The sequence below is a fragment of the Equus asinus genome, chromosome 3 (assembly GCF_041296235.1).
Source record: "Equus asinus isolate D_3611 breed Donkey chromosome 3, EquAss-T2T_v2, whole genome shotgun sequence".
Taxonomy (NCBI): Eukaryota; Metazoa; Chordata; class Mammalia; order Perissodactyla; family Equidae; genus Equus; species Equus asinus.
In genome coordinates, this window is record NC_091792.1 from 102,695,555 (window position 1) to 102,711,110 (window position 15,556).

The 15,556-nt window shown below is 37.0% G+C and overlaps 1 protein-coding gene across 1 annotated transcript in view; it reads left to right on the forward strand.

The window, feature by feature from the left end:
- Window positions 1-14,472, forward strand: part of CDKL2 (cyclin dependent kinase like 2) — a 31,165-nt gene extending 16,693 nt beyond the window's left edge. The window contains exons 8-14 of the mRNA XM_014865129.3: window positions 1,426-1,561; window positions 2,433-2,722; window positions 3,318-3,411; window positions 6,681-6,804; window positions 7,039-7,145; window positions 11,250-11,338; window positions 12,354-14,472. Of these exons, the coding sequence (XP_014720615.1) occupies window positions 1,426-1,561; window positions 2,433-2,722; window positions 3,318-3,411; window positions 6,681-6,804; window positions 7,039-7,145; window positions 11,250-11,315 (817 nt within the window). The 3' untranslated portion in view covers window positions 11,316-11,338; window positions 12,354-14,472. The remainder of the gene's footprint in view (window positions 1-1,425; window positions 1,562-2,432; window positions 2,723-3,317; window positions 3,412-6,680; window positions 6,805-7,038; window positions 7,146-11,249; window positions 11,339-12,353) is intronic.
- Window positions 14,473-15,556: the final 1,084 nt, after the last annotated feature.

The following is a 15,556-nucleotide window of genomic DNA, read 5'->3' on the forward strand; positions in this document are numbered from 1 at the left end:
CAGACCTGCTGGCATGGTCTCTCGTGCTGTTCCAGCTGCTGGTATTAGTGCAGCTGACAAAACAAAAAATGGTGAGATGAGTGGCAATGACATTGCTTTATATTTTTGCAAATCTATTTAATATCTAGCTTAATAAAAGACAGCTGGATTCTCATATTTGCTTCTGCATTCGATTAGCTGTGAATGCGGAACTTGTTTTGGTTGCTTTGGTTGTAGTATGTGAGGAAACTCTGGCCTCACACAAATGTATAGTTGGAAAATGAAAGAGTATTTTGATAGCCCTTTTAGATAATTGTGGTTATTCTTTGACTTTATACCAAAAACTGATACTGTACCAAAACTTGACAGTGGTAGTTTCTTAAAGATTGATTGCGTTGTGGAATCTGAATCTGTATCAGTGAACTTTTCGTACCCTTTACATCAAAATCCATTGGTTTATCTTGCACTTTGACTAGATCTGTAACCCATGCATGCTTTTGTAACATCATGCATTCGTCATTTGGAAAATACAGTTTTGCTGTTATGCAGATCTTTAAAATGTTGATACATTTCATTATACAATATCAAAAAGTCACATTGTCTCTCATCAGAAAAGTCTTTAAGTATTGGGAATCTGCTAAGCTCACAGTAGTAGATACAAGTTTAACAGAATTCTAATTTTGCGTAAAAATTTGAATTTTATCACTGACACAATATTATCAGTTGTTTTCCTTGAGGTGACAAGCTCCTTTGTTCATTTTTTAAAAAGAAAATGTCTGCCGAGCAGCCCAAGTCTGAGTAACCATAGTTTTTCCTGTCGCTCTTTCTTTCAAGTAAAAAGTCATTTCGTGGAAAGTGGCTGCTTTAGTGTGTATCTCAAACAGTCACACAAGTCCTTTGCTTGGGAAAACCATTGCACCTTAGTCTCAAACAGAGGCACTGATTGCGTATTTCCATTTTGTCACAGAATGTGAAAAAAGACGTGTTCAAGGGTTGAGATTTAATAAAATTAATACTGTTTTTACTGCTTCATTAGAGACATTCTTAAACGAAACTTCCTTTTTTTTTTTTTACCATGAGGAATGCAATGACTGCTGGTACGGTTTGGTGCCGCTGCTTATTCTTGGTAAGGCGCCAGCAGTTTTACCCGCCTTTGCGTTTATAGCATCAGCGCAGATGTTAACCTGCTGAAAAAGAAGTCCTCTTCGTATTAAGATAAGAATAGCTGTGACCTTTTGAACCTCCTGAAAGGTTCTCAGGGATACCAAGGGGTCTACGGGCCCCCTTTTGAGAACTACTAATCTATGCTATAATTTTTCTCATTTTAAATAACACAGTCTAGTTTAATACTCAATTTTTCAAAATAAATATCTTGAAAACCAATTTTTTTCTAGATTTATCTGTCACACACAATTTTATTTTATTGACAAATGTATTTTTATGTAGGTTTTCTCAGGAGCTACAGTTAAAAGTACAGAAAGATGCCAGAAATATTCCTTTATCTAAAAAACCCCAAAATAGAAAGAAGGAAAAGGAAAAAGATGATTCCTTAGGTGGAGAGAGAAAAACACTTGTGGTACAGGTAAATGTCCATGTTTAATGTGTATTAAGTTAAAATTTAGTATGTCTTTAAATTTTGGGAGGAAAAAATGAAAATTAAAAAAAACTTTTCTGAGTGGTGAACAAGTTGTGAACTTTTAGCTGAGTTGTAAAAATATATCTTCTCTGTAGCTGTTACCTGTTTAAAAAAAATCTTTATGTGACGTGTATTGAGTGCCAACTGTGTGCCAGACTGCGCACCAGACCGTACAATAGGGTTTGTCAGGAAATCACACTCATCTAAGAACATTTAGACATATGTCTGCACACCCACGTGGAAACACATGGACACAAACTCGCCATTGTTTTCCCTTGAGTTATAGGAGAGAAAATGATCATTTTTAGAATTTCACATAAAGCAGAACATTTTAAAATTGAGATTCGGGTATTTAATTTATTTGAAGTTTACTTTTCCTGGTAACTTATCAGAATCTGTTCTTAGTAAGGTAATTCAAATCCACTACCAACCCACTCCCGTTTTCTCAAGTAAACCAAAAGAAGAAAGGGGTCTCCATTTTGTGTTTCCTAACTCTAAATATATAAGAACAAAAGTGGGCATGGTTGATTACTCTTGTATGTTTTTTTCCACCGAAATAGATATAAATTCGATACATATGTATGTTATATAAATCTGATTTATATATCAGAGCTAGTGTGACTTGCATTTCCATTTGAAATAAATGTCTGAACAAGAATCCTGGGTTTAATTTTAATTCCATAGGTAGAATAAAGAAAAGAGCACAAAAAGTGTTATCTGTGGAATTCTGGTTTAGTTGACAAGTACTTTATAGGAAGAGGTGATTTTTCATTCTCCTCAGATCATTAATGTTATTAACATTTTTATTAATGGCCAGGATACCAACGCTGATCCCAAAATTAAGGATTCTAAAGTATTTAAAATAAAAGGCTCAAAAATTGATGGAGAAAAAGTCAGTCGAGCTTCAAATGCCAGCTGTCTCCATGACAATGGGCAGAGCCACAACCGAACAGTGCCTTCAACAAGCCTCAGAGACTGCAACGATAGCGGTGTGGATCGCACCAGGAATCCAGGCGTGGCAATTCCCCCACTTACGCACAATCTTTCTGCAGTGCCTCCCAGTGTCACTTCTGGAATGGGGACTGTTCCAGGAGTTCAGAGTTACAGGTATAGAATTAGGGAAATAAGAACAAATTGTTGTTTAAGGATACATTTGCACAATGCAAGTGTTTGTCAGTTCAGCCACATCGTATTACTCTCAGGCTTCTGGATTCTATTCATTCTTGCCAGATTGCTGTTTGAAAAGACTTTTTGGCCTATGTGATAAAAATGATTAGCATTTGATCAAAAATTTCACGTGAGTCCCAAGAAAGTAGGGTTGCATTGTTTAAGGTGAAGAGCCTATAGCTATTTAGTCTAACAACGTGAAAGGCGGTTGTCGTAATAAAAGAGAGAGTTGGTTTTGAGGGTCTGCTGCTGCATGGTATGGCTGTGGGAATTTAGTGGTACAAAGAAGCTCCTTTTGGGAATTTTGCTGAAAGGAAGGTAATTTATTTGGGTGGAGTTGGGGGCTTGGTGGGAGGCAGGAAGGAAGTAGTAAAGGACTGAATATGTCCCCAGATCTCTGTGCATTGCGTGTTTAAGAAGAGGCTTTAGATTTTGATTAAACTGCATGTCACTTGGTGCTATGTCATTTGGTTTTGTGGTTGAAAAAATAATTACTGCTGGTTCTAACTTAAACTTTTTGTTGTTGTTATTACAGGGTGGATGAGAAAACCAAGAAGTATTGCATTCCATTCGTTAAACCAAATAAACATTCTCCATCAGGCATTTATAATATTAATGTGACCACATCAGTAAGTGAACTGTTCTCGGTGGTAGAAGAGCAAGCGTTAGTCACTTCCAGACCTTCGTTAATGTTGAAGATGATAGTGAAGAACTGAGAATTTCACTTGGAGACGTATCATAAAGTGGAACCTTAATTATGCATATATATCATCCCAGCCTGTCATAGTCATAAATGTGAAAGTCTTAAAGTTTAGATAAGTTTTATTATAAGTCTGGAAGTTTAAATATAAGATGTTATTATTAAAATATGTTTCAATTTTTTCGGTAATGATAAATTTTCTAAACCTAATGTTTGGTGTGATCAGTTCTTTTTTAGAGTAGATGAGAAGATAAATTGTCTTATCTCACCCATACCAGATTTTTGGTGAAAGTATTCTATTTATTCATTTAACAAATATTTATTGATTATCTATTATGTGTAAGACACTGGAATGCGTAAGTCAATCTTTCTCTTCAAGGAGCTCGTGGTCTCGTAGAGGATAACAAATTGAAACATAGTGTCAGGTTGTAATAGAAGCAGGTAGCAGGTTCAGAGGAGCATTATTATGCTCAACATAGTTACCAGAATGCTTCTTTTTAAAATTAAGTTAAATCATCATCATTCTTCCACTCAGAACTCCCTCCGTTGGCTTCTCATCTCTGAGTAAAGACCAAAGTCCTTACAGGGCCTATAAGTCCCTGAAAAACTCACTCCTCCACCCTCTATCACACCCTGGGCAACTGTCATTCCTGAATCCGTCTATTCCAACCGCACCTATTTCCCTATTATTCCTGGAACGTGGCCAGACATGCTGCCACGTTTGGGCTTTTGCACCTGCTGTTTCCTCTGCTTAAAACATTCTTTCCCTAGATAACTCCCAAAATTTTGATTTTCTCCTCCTTGGCTTACGTCAAGCCTCCTTGTGAGGTCTTCCCTAATATTAAAACTCATTTTGTCTCCCATTACTCTCTATCCCCTCTCCTTGCTTATGTTTTTTCCATTGCATAAACCTGACATCCTCTATATTCTCTTATTTACATATTGTCTGTCTCCCTCAACTTGAATGTAAGCCTCTAAGGCAGGGGTTTGTATTTAGTTTTCCTCACTGCTCTTCGCCACCTAGAATGGGGTCTAGCACATTGAAGTTGCTTAAGAAATGTGGCAAATGAATTCTGCCAGGGAGAGGGAGGTATGGACATATCCCCAAAGGAACACTTTTCTCACTGATTTCGCTTCTCTACCTTTCTCTTTATCCTCGGAGCTGAAAAATATAGTCTTCTTTCATATCTCTTATGATTTGGACATTGGGTTTGTTCTTCTTTTAATTTTTCTTATCCTACAATTTCTGTACCCTTAGTACTTTCCTTTTTGATACATCTTACTGATTTCTTTGTGGATGTTTGTGTTTTACATTCCTGGTCTGCTTTGGAAGATTATTTTGATCAGCAAGGCTTTTCAGAGTAGCTGGCTCAATACCATTTCGCTGGAATTGATATCAGCCTTCCTTCAGGCATTGCGTAATCAATGCTGGCTGATGATTTAAGATCTTATTTCCGTTTATCTTTCTTTGCAAGAGGCCATCAAGAAAGGAGGTAAAGATTAGCGGGGAGAAGACCCACTGGAGTCTTTTCCTCATGAAAATTAATGGAGACAGAGCTAAGCCTAAACTTCATCGGCTTCTGGGTTGAAGATCAGTACCCTCGCCCGTGCTTCATGCCCCAATTCTGAGATATGAATAAATATGGTATTATAAACACCTCTTATGTATTTTATTTTTCACTCTTTGAATATGTAAATCTAGTATTTCGAACTCATCACTTATTTATTTTTGTACTTGTAGATAGTTTTTGTGAACTATTTTTTGTGAATTATTTTATTTTATAGCTGATTTGAACCAAGAGCCTTAGCACTTGTTCTATGAAAAGAACAAGCAGAAACGTCTATAAAAAAGAAACTCACCACAGGACTCCTGAAACTTGCTGGGAGGCAGAGTGGCATGATGCACAAGTGTTAAAGTTGAGGCATCACAGAACCTAGTTGGCTTAATGCTGTCATTATATGTGTGTGTATTTAGTTATACATACATATGTGTGTATATACTCATACGTATATATGATTTCATTATACATATGTTTTTTTAAATTTTAGCAAGTCACATAATCTCTACATATCATCTGTTTTGAAAATATGGAAAAGAATATAGTGTTTCTGTGATTCTTAAATGAAACAGATCGGGAAAATGTCAAATTCATAAAGTGCAGAATCGAAGTGCCACTACTATCCTGTACTTCATTTTTTTTTTTTTAGACTTTATCAAATAATAGTACTAAGAAAAATTAGGAAAATAAGTGAAGTATAATTCTGAATAAACTGTATTCCTAGGAAGATGGTATCATGTGCTAACCCTGAGGAACAAGACAAGGACAAATATAGAAAAATGAGTAACAAGATTATGTTGGGGAAGCAAAAAACAAGCTAGGAGACGTGATTTACACAAGACGAGCTGTTCAAAATTGAGGTGGCCAAGAGCAACCATATGCTGAAAAGCCCAGTGAGTTCACAAGGCCTGACCTTGCTGGCCTGGTGGACCAGGACAATGATGCCCATCTCTTAACCTTTTACTGCCTGCCAAGACTTACACTGAAGGTTGGCAGGGGGAGAAGGAGAAACTCATAGCAACCAAGTAGTCCACTTGCCAGCAATTTTAATAAATTTAATGAGGAAAGGTTTGAAATAATTGGGTAAAATTGTTGTGTGTTTGTGTGTTTCTGTTTTAGGAATGTTTTATTTTCTGGCCTTCAAGGAATACATTTCTTTTCTCTTAGACGAGGAGATGCCAACAGTCCTCTTTTCTTTTCTTTTTTTTTTTTTAAAGATTTTATTCTTTTCCTTTTTCTCCCCAAAGCCCCCCGGTACATAGCTGTATATTCTTCGTTGTGGGTCCTTCTAGTTGTGGCATGTGGGACGCTGCCTCAGCGTGGTTTGATGAGCAGTGCCATGTTCGCGCCCAGGATTTGAACCAACGAAACACTGGGCCGCCTGCAGTGGAGCGCGCAAACTTGACCACTCGGCCACGGGGCCAGCCCCTCTTTTCTTTTTTTTTTTAATTGAGGTATAATTGACATGTAATGTTATATCAGTTTCAAGGTTTTGTGTGTTATTAATGTTCTTCAAATTTTACATTATTCCAGCCCTTCAATTCCATAAATTTTAGGATATGAACATAGTTATAGAAGGGAGCAAGCCTAGCTTACCTAGAAGCTAATTCATTTGTGTCAACCATTCTGATGATATTAGGTCACTAATGAAAAGAGCCTACTTCAGGCAAATAAGAAAAGAAGGGAATACTCAAAGACAGATGTCCGTTTACCTGAACTGAACTATAATCATCTCCCTGAACTAAGAGCCTTGGAAGGCATCGGTATGTTTATAATGCTTTTGCTTTTTATCCCTTTTGTTTACATTATTTAAAATGTATGTTAAATAAACTAACAGAATATTAAAAATAAAAATTCATAGTAACTTTACATATTTAAGTAAGTAAATATGTACAGACATGTACAATAAGTGTGTACTGGGGGACAGATATAGAATGTGAAAAACTAACAAAAATGTCTTAATTTTTTCACGGTGTTTATGGTTATTTTTTATCTAGCTCGAAATTCCAGGTTAATAAGGAAAGAGAATAAAAACCTCTCAGAATCTCGAATGCCTTCCCTAGCTGCTGTTGACCTGCATGCCCCCTGTGTTGCATTACATCAGGTACAGAAACACGCTTTGTAGGTTGGATGGAACTCGGGTCTCTCTCATCCTTCCCATGAAAGTATTTTAGAGAGAGTTTGCTCTTAAAGATTGGGCAGTTTATTGGTGGGATCTATAAAATTTTGCCTGTTAAATTTTGTTTTCTCTCTCATTGCCCTTACTACCATTATTACATATATATTTATATAAATGTTCCCCAGCTTATAGTAATCAGTTTTTTTATATATTAAAAATGCGTGTGTGTGTAGCCTAACTATGGCTTTTATATAACTATATGTTTTGTGGTAGTTTATGGTATTTCATTGCATTAACCCCAGAGTTATAACCTATCTTTCAAAGAGTGAAACTCTGAAATTGTTTTTATTCTTTTAAATTGTACTGTCTACTTGGTGCTTTTTCCCCAAGACAATCCACTCCATCTGTGCTACAGATTTGCTATTCCTTATGGTCATCTTTCTCTATAATTTCTCTTACCTCTTCAGAATATTTGTTTCTGCTACTTTTCTATCAACACTAGTCACATCACTCATGTTTACATTAAGAAAACTGGCAGACTTTTTAATCAGCTGAGCCAACCCTAGCCAGCCACAAGCTTTGGATATGTATCATTGTACTTTCCCTTTACTTCTTCAAACAGATTTCTCACCTTTGCTTGATGCTAGGCAACTTTTGTTTTGGAATTTAATTCTCTATCCTCTTTATTAAAGCATTTCCATTTCATAGAGACCATTCATATGTTGCCTCCTTATCTGTGTGGATGCTTTTTCCTACTGTTACTCCTTAAATAATTTTGTAGAGCTCTACAAACAAGGGCAATAGTGTTGAGGATAACAAATTACAGAGGCAGATACTGAGAAAAAAGTTTATTGACTGCTGTTGCTTTGTCTTATCTCTTGCCAACAATTTCTGTAGCAATGTAATCAAAAGTAAACAAATTCCTGTTGTGTGAAGGTTAATCACTGGCACAAATTTTACATTTGGGAACCACAGAGTCTCAGTAAATTCCCTGTATACTTCTAAATTAAATTTGTGGATTTTAAAGGTGCAGAATTTTTCACTTGCTCTTTGTAAGTGCAGTTTGTTCAAAACCACTTTTCAGGGCTGACATAACCAAATCTAGTTTCATGCAATGAAACTAGAAAGCCTTTCTTTCACTACCTTCACACTTCCTCAATATTTTTATTTGTTGTTCTGAACTAATCCTTTTATATTTATAAACTGGTTCTGCATTTTCACTCTCAATTTAGTTGTTCAATTTCCAGTTGTCTTTAAAATACAGTAAAGGAGAAAGTAGGTGTAGCGCAAAACACAAATTAACACCAAAACAACACGAGTGTATGTGCGGAAAATCCGAATGGAAAAAGAAGTGACAAGACTGAGAGCAAAAGGCCTTCTGGCAGAAGCTGTGACCTGTAATTCCACCCTCTTCAAAGCCAGTGACAGCGGTTGAATCCTTCTCACTCTCTGACTATCTCCCTCTGCCTCCCCTCTCTGACTCACTCGCCTGCTTTTAAGCATGCATGGGATTACATCAGGCCACCAGGAGAATCTCTCTGTCTCAGGGTTAGCTGATTAGTAACATTGATTCCATGCGCAACATCCCCTCACAGCAGTAGGTAGATTAGTTTGCCTAACCAGGCACAGGAATCTTAGGGGGATATCTTTAAAATTCTGCCTACTGCTGAATATTTAGGCCATTAACATTTAACGTGGTTATTTATATGTTTGGTTCTAGCTCTGTTCTGTTTTCCCTTTCCAGTCTTCTTTTGAATGTTTTTAGTATTGGATTTTTGGAAATATCTCTTTTCATTTTTATTTTTAAGTGGTTGCTCTAGGGATTATAATATGCATAACTTATCTTTCACGGTCTACCTAGAGTAAATACTGTACCACGTATAAAATGTAGAAATCTTGCAAACATATTCCCCCCCAACCTAAACTTTGTCAGAGTTATATGTATTTTATTTACGTACATTGAAAACCCCACTACATAATGCCAAACTTTTTGCTTTAAACAGTTATAAATATTTTAAACAATTTATGAGGATTAGCTCATCTTCTATATTTATCTAACTACTCACTATTTCTGTTGTTCCTCCTTATTTCTTAAAGATTGCAGTTTTATTTTCTGGTATCATTTTCATTCAGCCTAAAAAACTTCCCTTAGGCATTTCTTGCAGAGCAGAAATGATGGTGACAAACTTTAGTTTTTCTTCATTTGAGAATGACTTTATTTCGCCATCATTCCTGAAATATATTTTCACCGGATACAGAATTTGAGTTGGTAGGTTTTTGTTTTTGTTTTTAATTTTTCTCCTAGGACTATAAAGATATTATTCCTCTGTCTTCTGATCTCTATGATTTCTGGAGGGAAATCTCAGGCATTTGAATTGTTGTTCCCTGTATATATGATGTTTCATTTTTCTCTAACTTCTTTCAAAATTTCGTCTTTATCTTTTGGGTTCAGTAGTTTGAATATGATGTGTCTAAGCACAGTTTTCTTTGAGTGTATCCTATTTGGAGTTTGCTGAGCTTTTTGAATCCGTAAACTTATCTCTTTTACCAAATTTGGGAAGTTTTTGTTAATTATTTCCTCAAATATTTTTTTCTACCACAATCTCTTTCTCTTTTCCTTCTGAGATTCCAATGACATGTATGTTAGACCTTCTGCTATTTTCTCACAGATTCCTGGGACTCCGTTCACTTTCTTTAATCTTTTTTCTCTCTATTCTTCAGATGTGATAATTTCTATTGATCTGTCTTCAAGTTCTTTGACTCTTTACTTTGTCATTTCCATTCTGCTATTACTCCCATCCAGTGAGGTTTTTAAACTTCAGATACTGTATTTTTTAGTCCAAAAAATCCACTTGGTTCTTTATTAGAGCTTCTATTTCTCTACTAAGAATTCCTGTCCCTTCATTCATTTCAAGTATGTTTTCCTTTACCTCATGTAATGTAGGTATAATGGCTGCTTTAAAGTCTTTATATACACACAAACACACATATATAAGTATATGTTATATACATATTTATATATATACACATACATACTATACATAAATATACATAAATAGCTATGTATATACAGTTCTAACATCTGGGCCATCTCAGGACTGATATCTGTAGTTTGTCTTTTCTCTTGGGAATTGATCAACTTTCCTAGATCTTTTTGTGTCCAGTAGTTTTGAATTGTGTCTTGGACATCGTGAGGCTACATGTGTTATATTGTGTAGTCTCTGGGTCCTGCTGTAATCCCCTGGAGAATGTTGAAGTTTTTGTTTTAGGAAGCAGTCACCCAAGTTTCGTTCACACTGTAACTTCTGCCTTACCTTCCGTGACAGGTGGTCCAAATCTCGGTTCTCTAAGCCTTTGTTATCCTGGTTTGCATCTGTCCTGCAAGACTTGTGCGGGTGATTCAAATCTCAGTTCAGTTCTCTAAGCGTTTGCTGTGCTGGTTTGGAGCTCTCCCATGTTTGGAGCATGCGTCCTCAGGAATTGGACTGAGACTTCTGTGGGTTTACACACAGAAGTAGATGATGCCCTTCTGTAGTTCTTTTCCCTCCAGAATCCTCCCCCCCCCCCCACTTGCTTTCTGGCCTGCAGGGACCCTTTTTCCTGGTTTCTCTGGTTATAAAGATGGGGTTTCTGTCAGACTTTTAGCCTCTTGCACTTCCTCACTACTCTGAGACTAGGGCCTGTCCTTTGGGCAAAACCACAGGAGTGAAAAACAGACAAAATTGGAAACCTACCCCCACCTGAAGGGTCACATCTTCAAGTTTTGACTCTTCTCTCTTAATCCCCAATTTTTTGTATTTTTCCCAAAGGTTTTGTTTTGTTTCGTTTGTTCTTTTGGGGTTAAATAGGAGGAGTGGGTTGTAGTGGGTTGACCCTGCCCTGGCACATCAGAAGTATCTTTTAACAGATGTATCAACAAAGAGGTCAAAGAATAATGTCCCCTTACTTCATCCTCTTCTGTGCAAGCCACTTGAGCTATGAATAGTGCATTCTGAATGTCTGATATTTGAACAACAAGAATTGGGATTTTTGGGGAATGGGACTTTTACAATTACTGAGAATCTATAATGCTTGAATTTTAACTTATAGGTATTGGAATCTCCCCTGTCAGATGATTCGGAGGCTGATTTGCCTCGAGTGGAACACCAGCACTGAGTGTCGTTTTTGTTCTGAACTGGGTAGGTCTGATTTCTCATACTTAAAGCTGTGTAACCTTCATGGGAATTATTCTGTGGCTTGCTGAAGACATATCCTGCAACCCAAACATTCTGTAGCTATCGATTCCATGAGAACTCCTGATAGAGAAAGAGTTGTACGACTTGAAAAAACAGAAGTAGCATTTGTCTCTGTGATGAAATCCCTTTCCGTAGAGTTCAATCTCTTGCCCTTAAACTAATCTCCTGTATTTCATTGAATGCAGTAATGTGAATTTAGGGTGACAGGTGCTCCAGGAGGATGTAGACTTATCTCCATTATCAGTCATTTGCCCGTCAGTCTTGTAAAGCAAGAAAGATTAAATGATTGCTTGGTAATCTTTTTCCCCAATGAAGAGGGATCAGCACTATACCAGATATGTGATTGCCTTCCTTTGAAATATAACTTTTTAGTACTAAAAAAACAAAAATCAGACCTTTTTGAGTGATAATTTGCTAGGTGACATCAGACAAGTCATTCAATGTTTAACATCTCATTAACTCTGTAAAATGTGATGATAATAAAATCCCATATTCTCATACTGTATTGTTGGAATTAATCTGATAACCTCCACAAAGCCTCGTGAACATCCATGATGTCAAATGTGAATTTACTGTGAAGTGAACAAAGCTTAAGTTTCAATGCCTCATTTGTACATGTCCCTTCCAAGGCCTGGAAGAAGTCTTTGCAATGCATTCTTTATACATACAGTATAAACTGCAGGATCTATAAAACTTGGATCTATTTTGTCAAAATTAGTCATTTTTTTACATGAAAGGAGATGGTGTGTTACACCTGATAGTTTTGCTTGGTAATTATCCTAAAGATTGTCTTTAAAATCTTGTTTTTGATACATATGATCTAAGGTTTTCTTAGGCTATGTAATACCTATCAATATTATCAATATATACAATAGGAGAGAGCAAGTGAGATAGAAATCAATTTCTAGAAAGATTTCATGTAAAATGTTTGGTGGCATACGTCCCCCTGTACTTTTAGATGCTGCTCTTGCACTTGAGATGACATCCTCTTGCAACAAAAGTGGTGATATCCCAGAAGGAGAGATTCGTGGTTTTGGTCATTTACTTCTGAACTGCCTGCGTTTTCTGAGAAAGGCCTTGCAGAAGACGAAGGAAAGACACGACTTTCAAATGTTTCAAAGGAAGATTGAACAAGCGCCCCTCCCCAGCCCTTATCCCATCACCTTTCAGGTCCACTGATGCTATTTCAAGATAGTGATATTGTTCTTGTTATGAGAATGTGTATTTACTGTTAGTAGATTGTATTTTAAAAGTTACCCAAGAGTAAAAGTGAGTGAAAAAAAGGGAGAGAGAGAGAAACATTATAAAAGGTTATTTATGCATTGAACTTTGTGTGTTTTCTGTATAAATGTGTACATTTATGTAGGAGAGGGCTTGGTGGAAGTAGGTGATAAGAACTAGGATTGGTTGAAGAAAATGAAAAAACAAGAATCAGTAAGAGAAAATGTTTCCTTTACCCTATTGTAACTATAAAAACTCATTAAAAATCTTGCTTGTTTCTAGGCTTTAAGGAGATATGTGACTGCTCTCTATGGATAGACGTATGTCTGGTTTCTGTGATTATTGTTGATGTTTGATCAGTGTATTATGGGAATCTGGCCTCTTTGCTGATCTTCTAAGAACCACGCTAATGCAAATTTCGCAAAGAAACCTTTTATTTCCAATGACTTATACAACTCTGGCATTGGATAGCCCTCTGTTTTGTAAGATTCTGGTGCTAAGCTTCCTGTGTGCCCGAACATGACTGAAACAAGAGTGGTGAAGGAGAATTTTGTAGATATATTTGGAGTTGAGTACTGCGCTTCTCATTGAAAAAGAGGTATACATACAAAATTAGGAGACCGGAAGCAGGGTCACCAATTGATCAGAACTGATTCACTCTTCTCTGGGCCAGCTGCTACTGACTCCCCAGCTGAAGAGGCTTGAAGGAGGGCCTGTCCGCTGTTAAGGACTTCACTGCTGCCCACCGATAGTGTGAAGGTGATATTAGAACCCAGAGATGTTCCTCTCTCCTTGTTTCCTCAGACACTTAGCCTTCCCAAAAGCTTTTCACCAAGGTGCAAAATCATTTACCTACAGTCCACGCATCTTTTCTGATGCACTGGGCCACAACTTTTAGGTGGGAGGGCTAAGTCAATTTGACTCCAGGTTTTTGGTTCCTGGGTTTCCAGTTATGCTCTGCATTTATCATTTTAGAGAATGGTTGTTAAGGGGACCAGAATTTGTGTGGGGTTTTTTTGCCTTAACCAATTAACAGTGTGTTGTTTTTTCCAAAAGACATTGACTAGAACTTAGGCCAAGAATTTCACTAGCACTTTTCTCTATTACTCTGAGGAGCTTAATAATGAAATTCTGACCATCCACACTTGGGCCTCAAAAGAGTAGGACGTTCGGGAGTAGGCAAGGTGAGGAGGCTCCAGTGAAGAAGTCTAGAGGTGGTTCAATTACAGTTTGGGCTTGATTCTGAGGGTCTCTCTTTAACCCCTGACCAGGGATTTGACTAGCTTGGTATGGCTCACACACTGAACATAATTAGTGTATAGGCATTAAGAGGTTCCCATCAAAATGTTACTTTATTTTCACTTTGAAAAATATTACCAACAGACTCCACAGCATGGAAAGCAGGCAATACTTAAAAGCCAAGTGGTTCTCCAATTTATTTCAATGTTATTTTTATTTAAAGATCGGTGTGAAAGTATCACCTCAATGTCTGAGGGTTTAGGATCAGTTACCTTCTCAATTCTATATTTGCTTTTGGTATCTTTAGCCTAGCAAAACATTTTGTGAACTCTAGAATTAAGAAACTAAAAATTATTTACTTTGACACTTGAAGCTCACATTTGGTTAAAACCTTATCAGAACTACTTGAAAGAGAAGATTTTGCAAACTGGGGCTATAGATACTGAACCAAAATCATCCCTTTTTTTCAGTTTAAGTTTACTTTGTCTCTCCTTACAAGGATATGATTAAGCCACATATTAACAGGAAATATATGTATGTACTGGTAGGGAGAAATGGGCTTGCTGTGTGTATGTATGTTTTAAAATTAATAAATATTATATCTTACTGATCTCCATAAATGGTTTTTATTTGCATTTATTTAATTAAAGAGACTATAAATGATGTATGCAGTACTGTATGGTAATTAACAAATAGGTTTGAAATAATCTTTTTATTCTTTTTGGGAAACTTTGGATATGGGAGTGGCAAGTTAATTTCCTTACACAGCCAGTGACTCAAGCAGCCTGGTCATAAAGTAACGCACCTTGTGAAGACTACCTGGGAAGGTTGTGACAGACTCCGGCTTAGAACCTGGTTCTCCGGACTGAGAATCTCTTCTTTGGTTAGAATAGCTGACTTCCTATTGAATTGGGAACTTAGAAGGTGTATTTTCTTACGTGACTCTCTCATTATTGGTTCTTTTATCTTAGTTGTACTCCAAGATAAGGCTGGATTTGTACTGAACTGTCAGTCAGACTAGACTGAAAAATGTGGTTGGTTTGTTTTCAAAGCTGTCCTCTGTGCAACCAAACCACTGGCCGGGGATTAGAAACACCAGGTCCCTGTTCCTAAGGCATTAAGGCTGGTCCTAGTGAATTGGACTAAATGGATTTTTCTCTGTTGTTTTGTGTAAAGTGTTTTTGCATTAGAAATGAGCCCTTAGCACTCCTCTATGTGAATGAAAATTATGTTCGCACATTGCTTTTTAAAGGGTCTCATTTTTTCTCTTGATAGCTGTGACATAAAAGAACTTGAAAATGTAACTACATACAGCTTATGTTTCTTAACTTGTCCTTTTGAGAAGTACCTTACCACAAATCTTGACATTACTTCTGAGTAACTTGTGACCTAGAGCTTTGTGTTTATACGTGTTTGTGGCTATCTAATGTTGAATGTATTATACACTGAGAAATTTTCTTTAAGAAAAAAACCCATTTACAAAATGTCATTTTCCTTCACTTTCAATGAAATTTTATTCCTCCCTCCCCACCCCGCCGCCCCCCCCCCCCCCCCCCCCCCCCCCCCCCCCCCCCCGCATACTCTTGGTAAATGCATTCTTGTTCTGCTTTGCATGCAGGGTCATCTCCTGTAGGAGGGAGGAAGGTGCGAGCAAAATTTTGGAAAATGTATTATTGGTTAACATGAACTGAGAAAGAATCA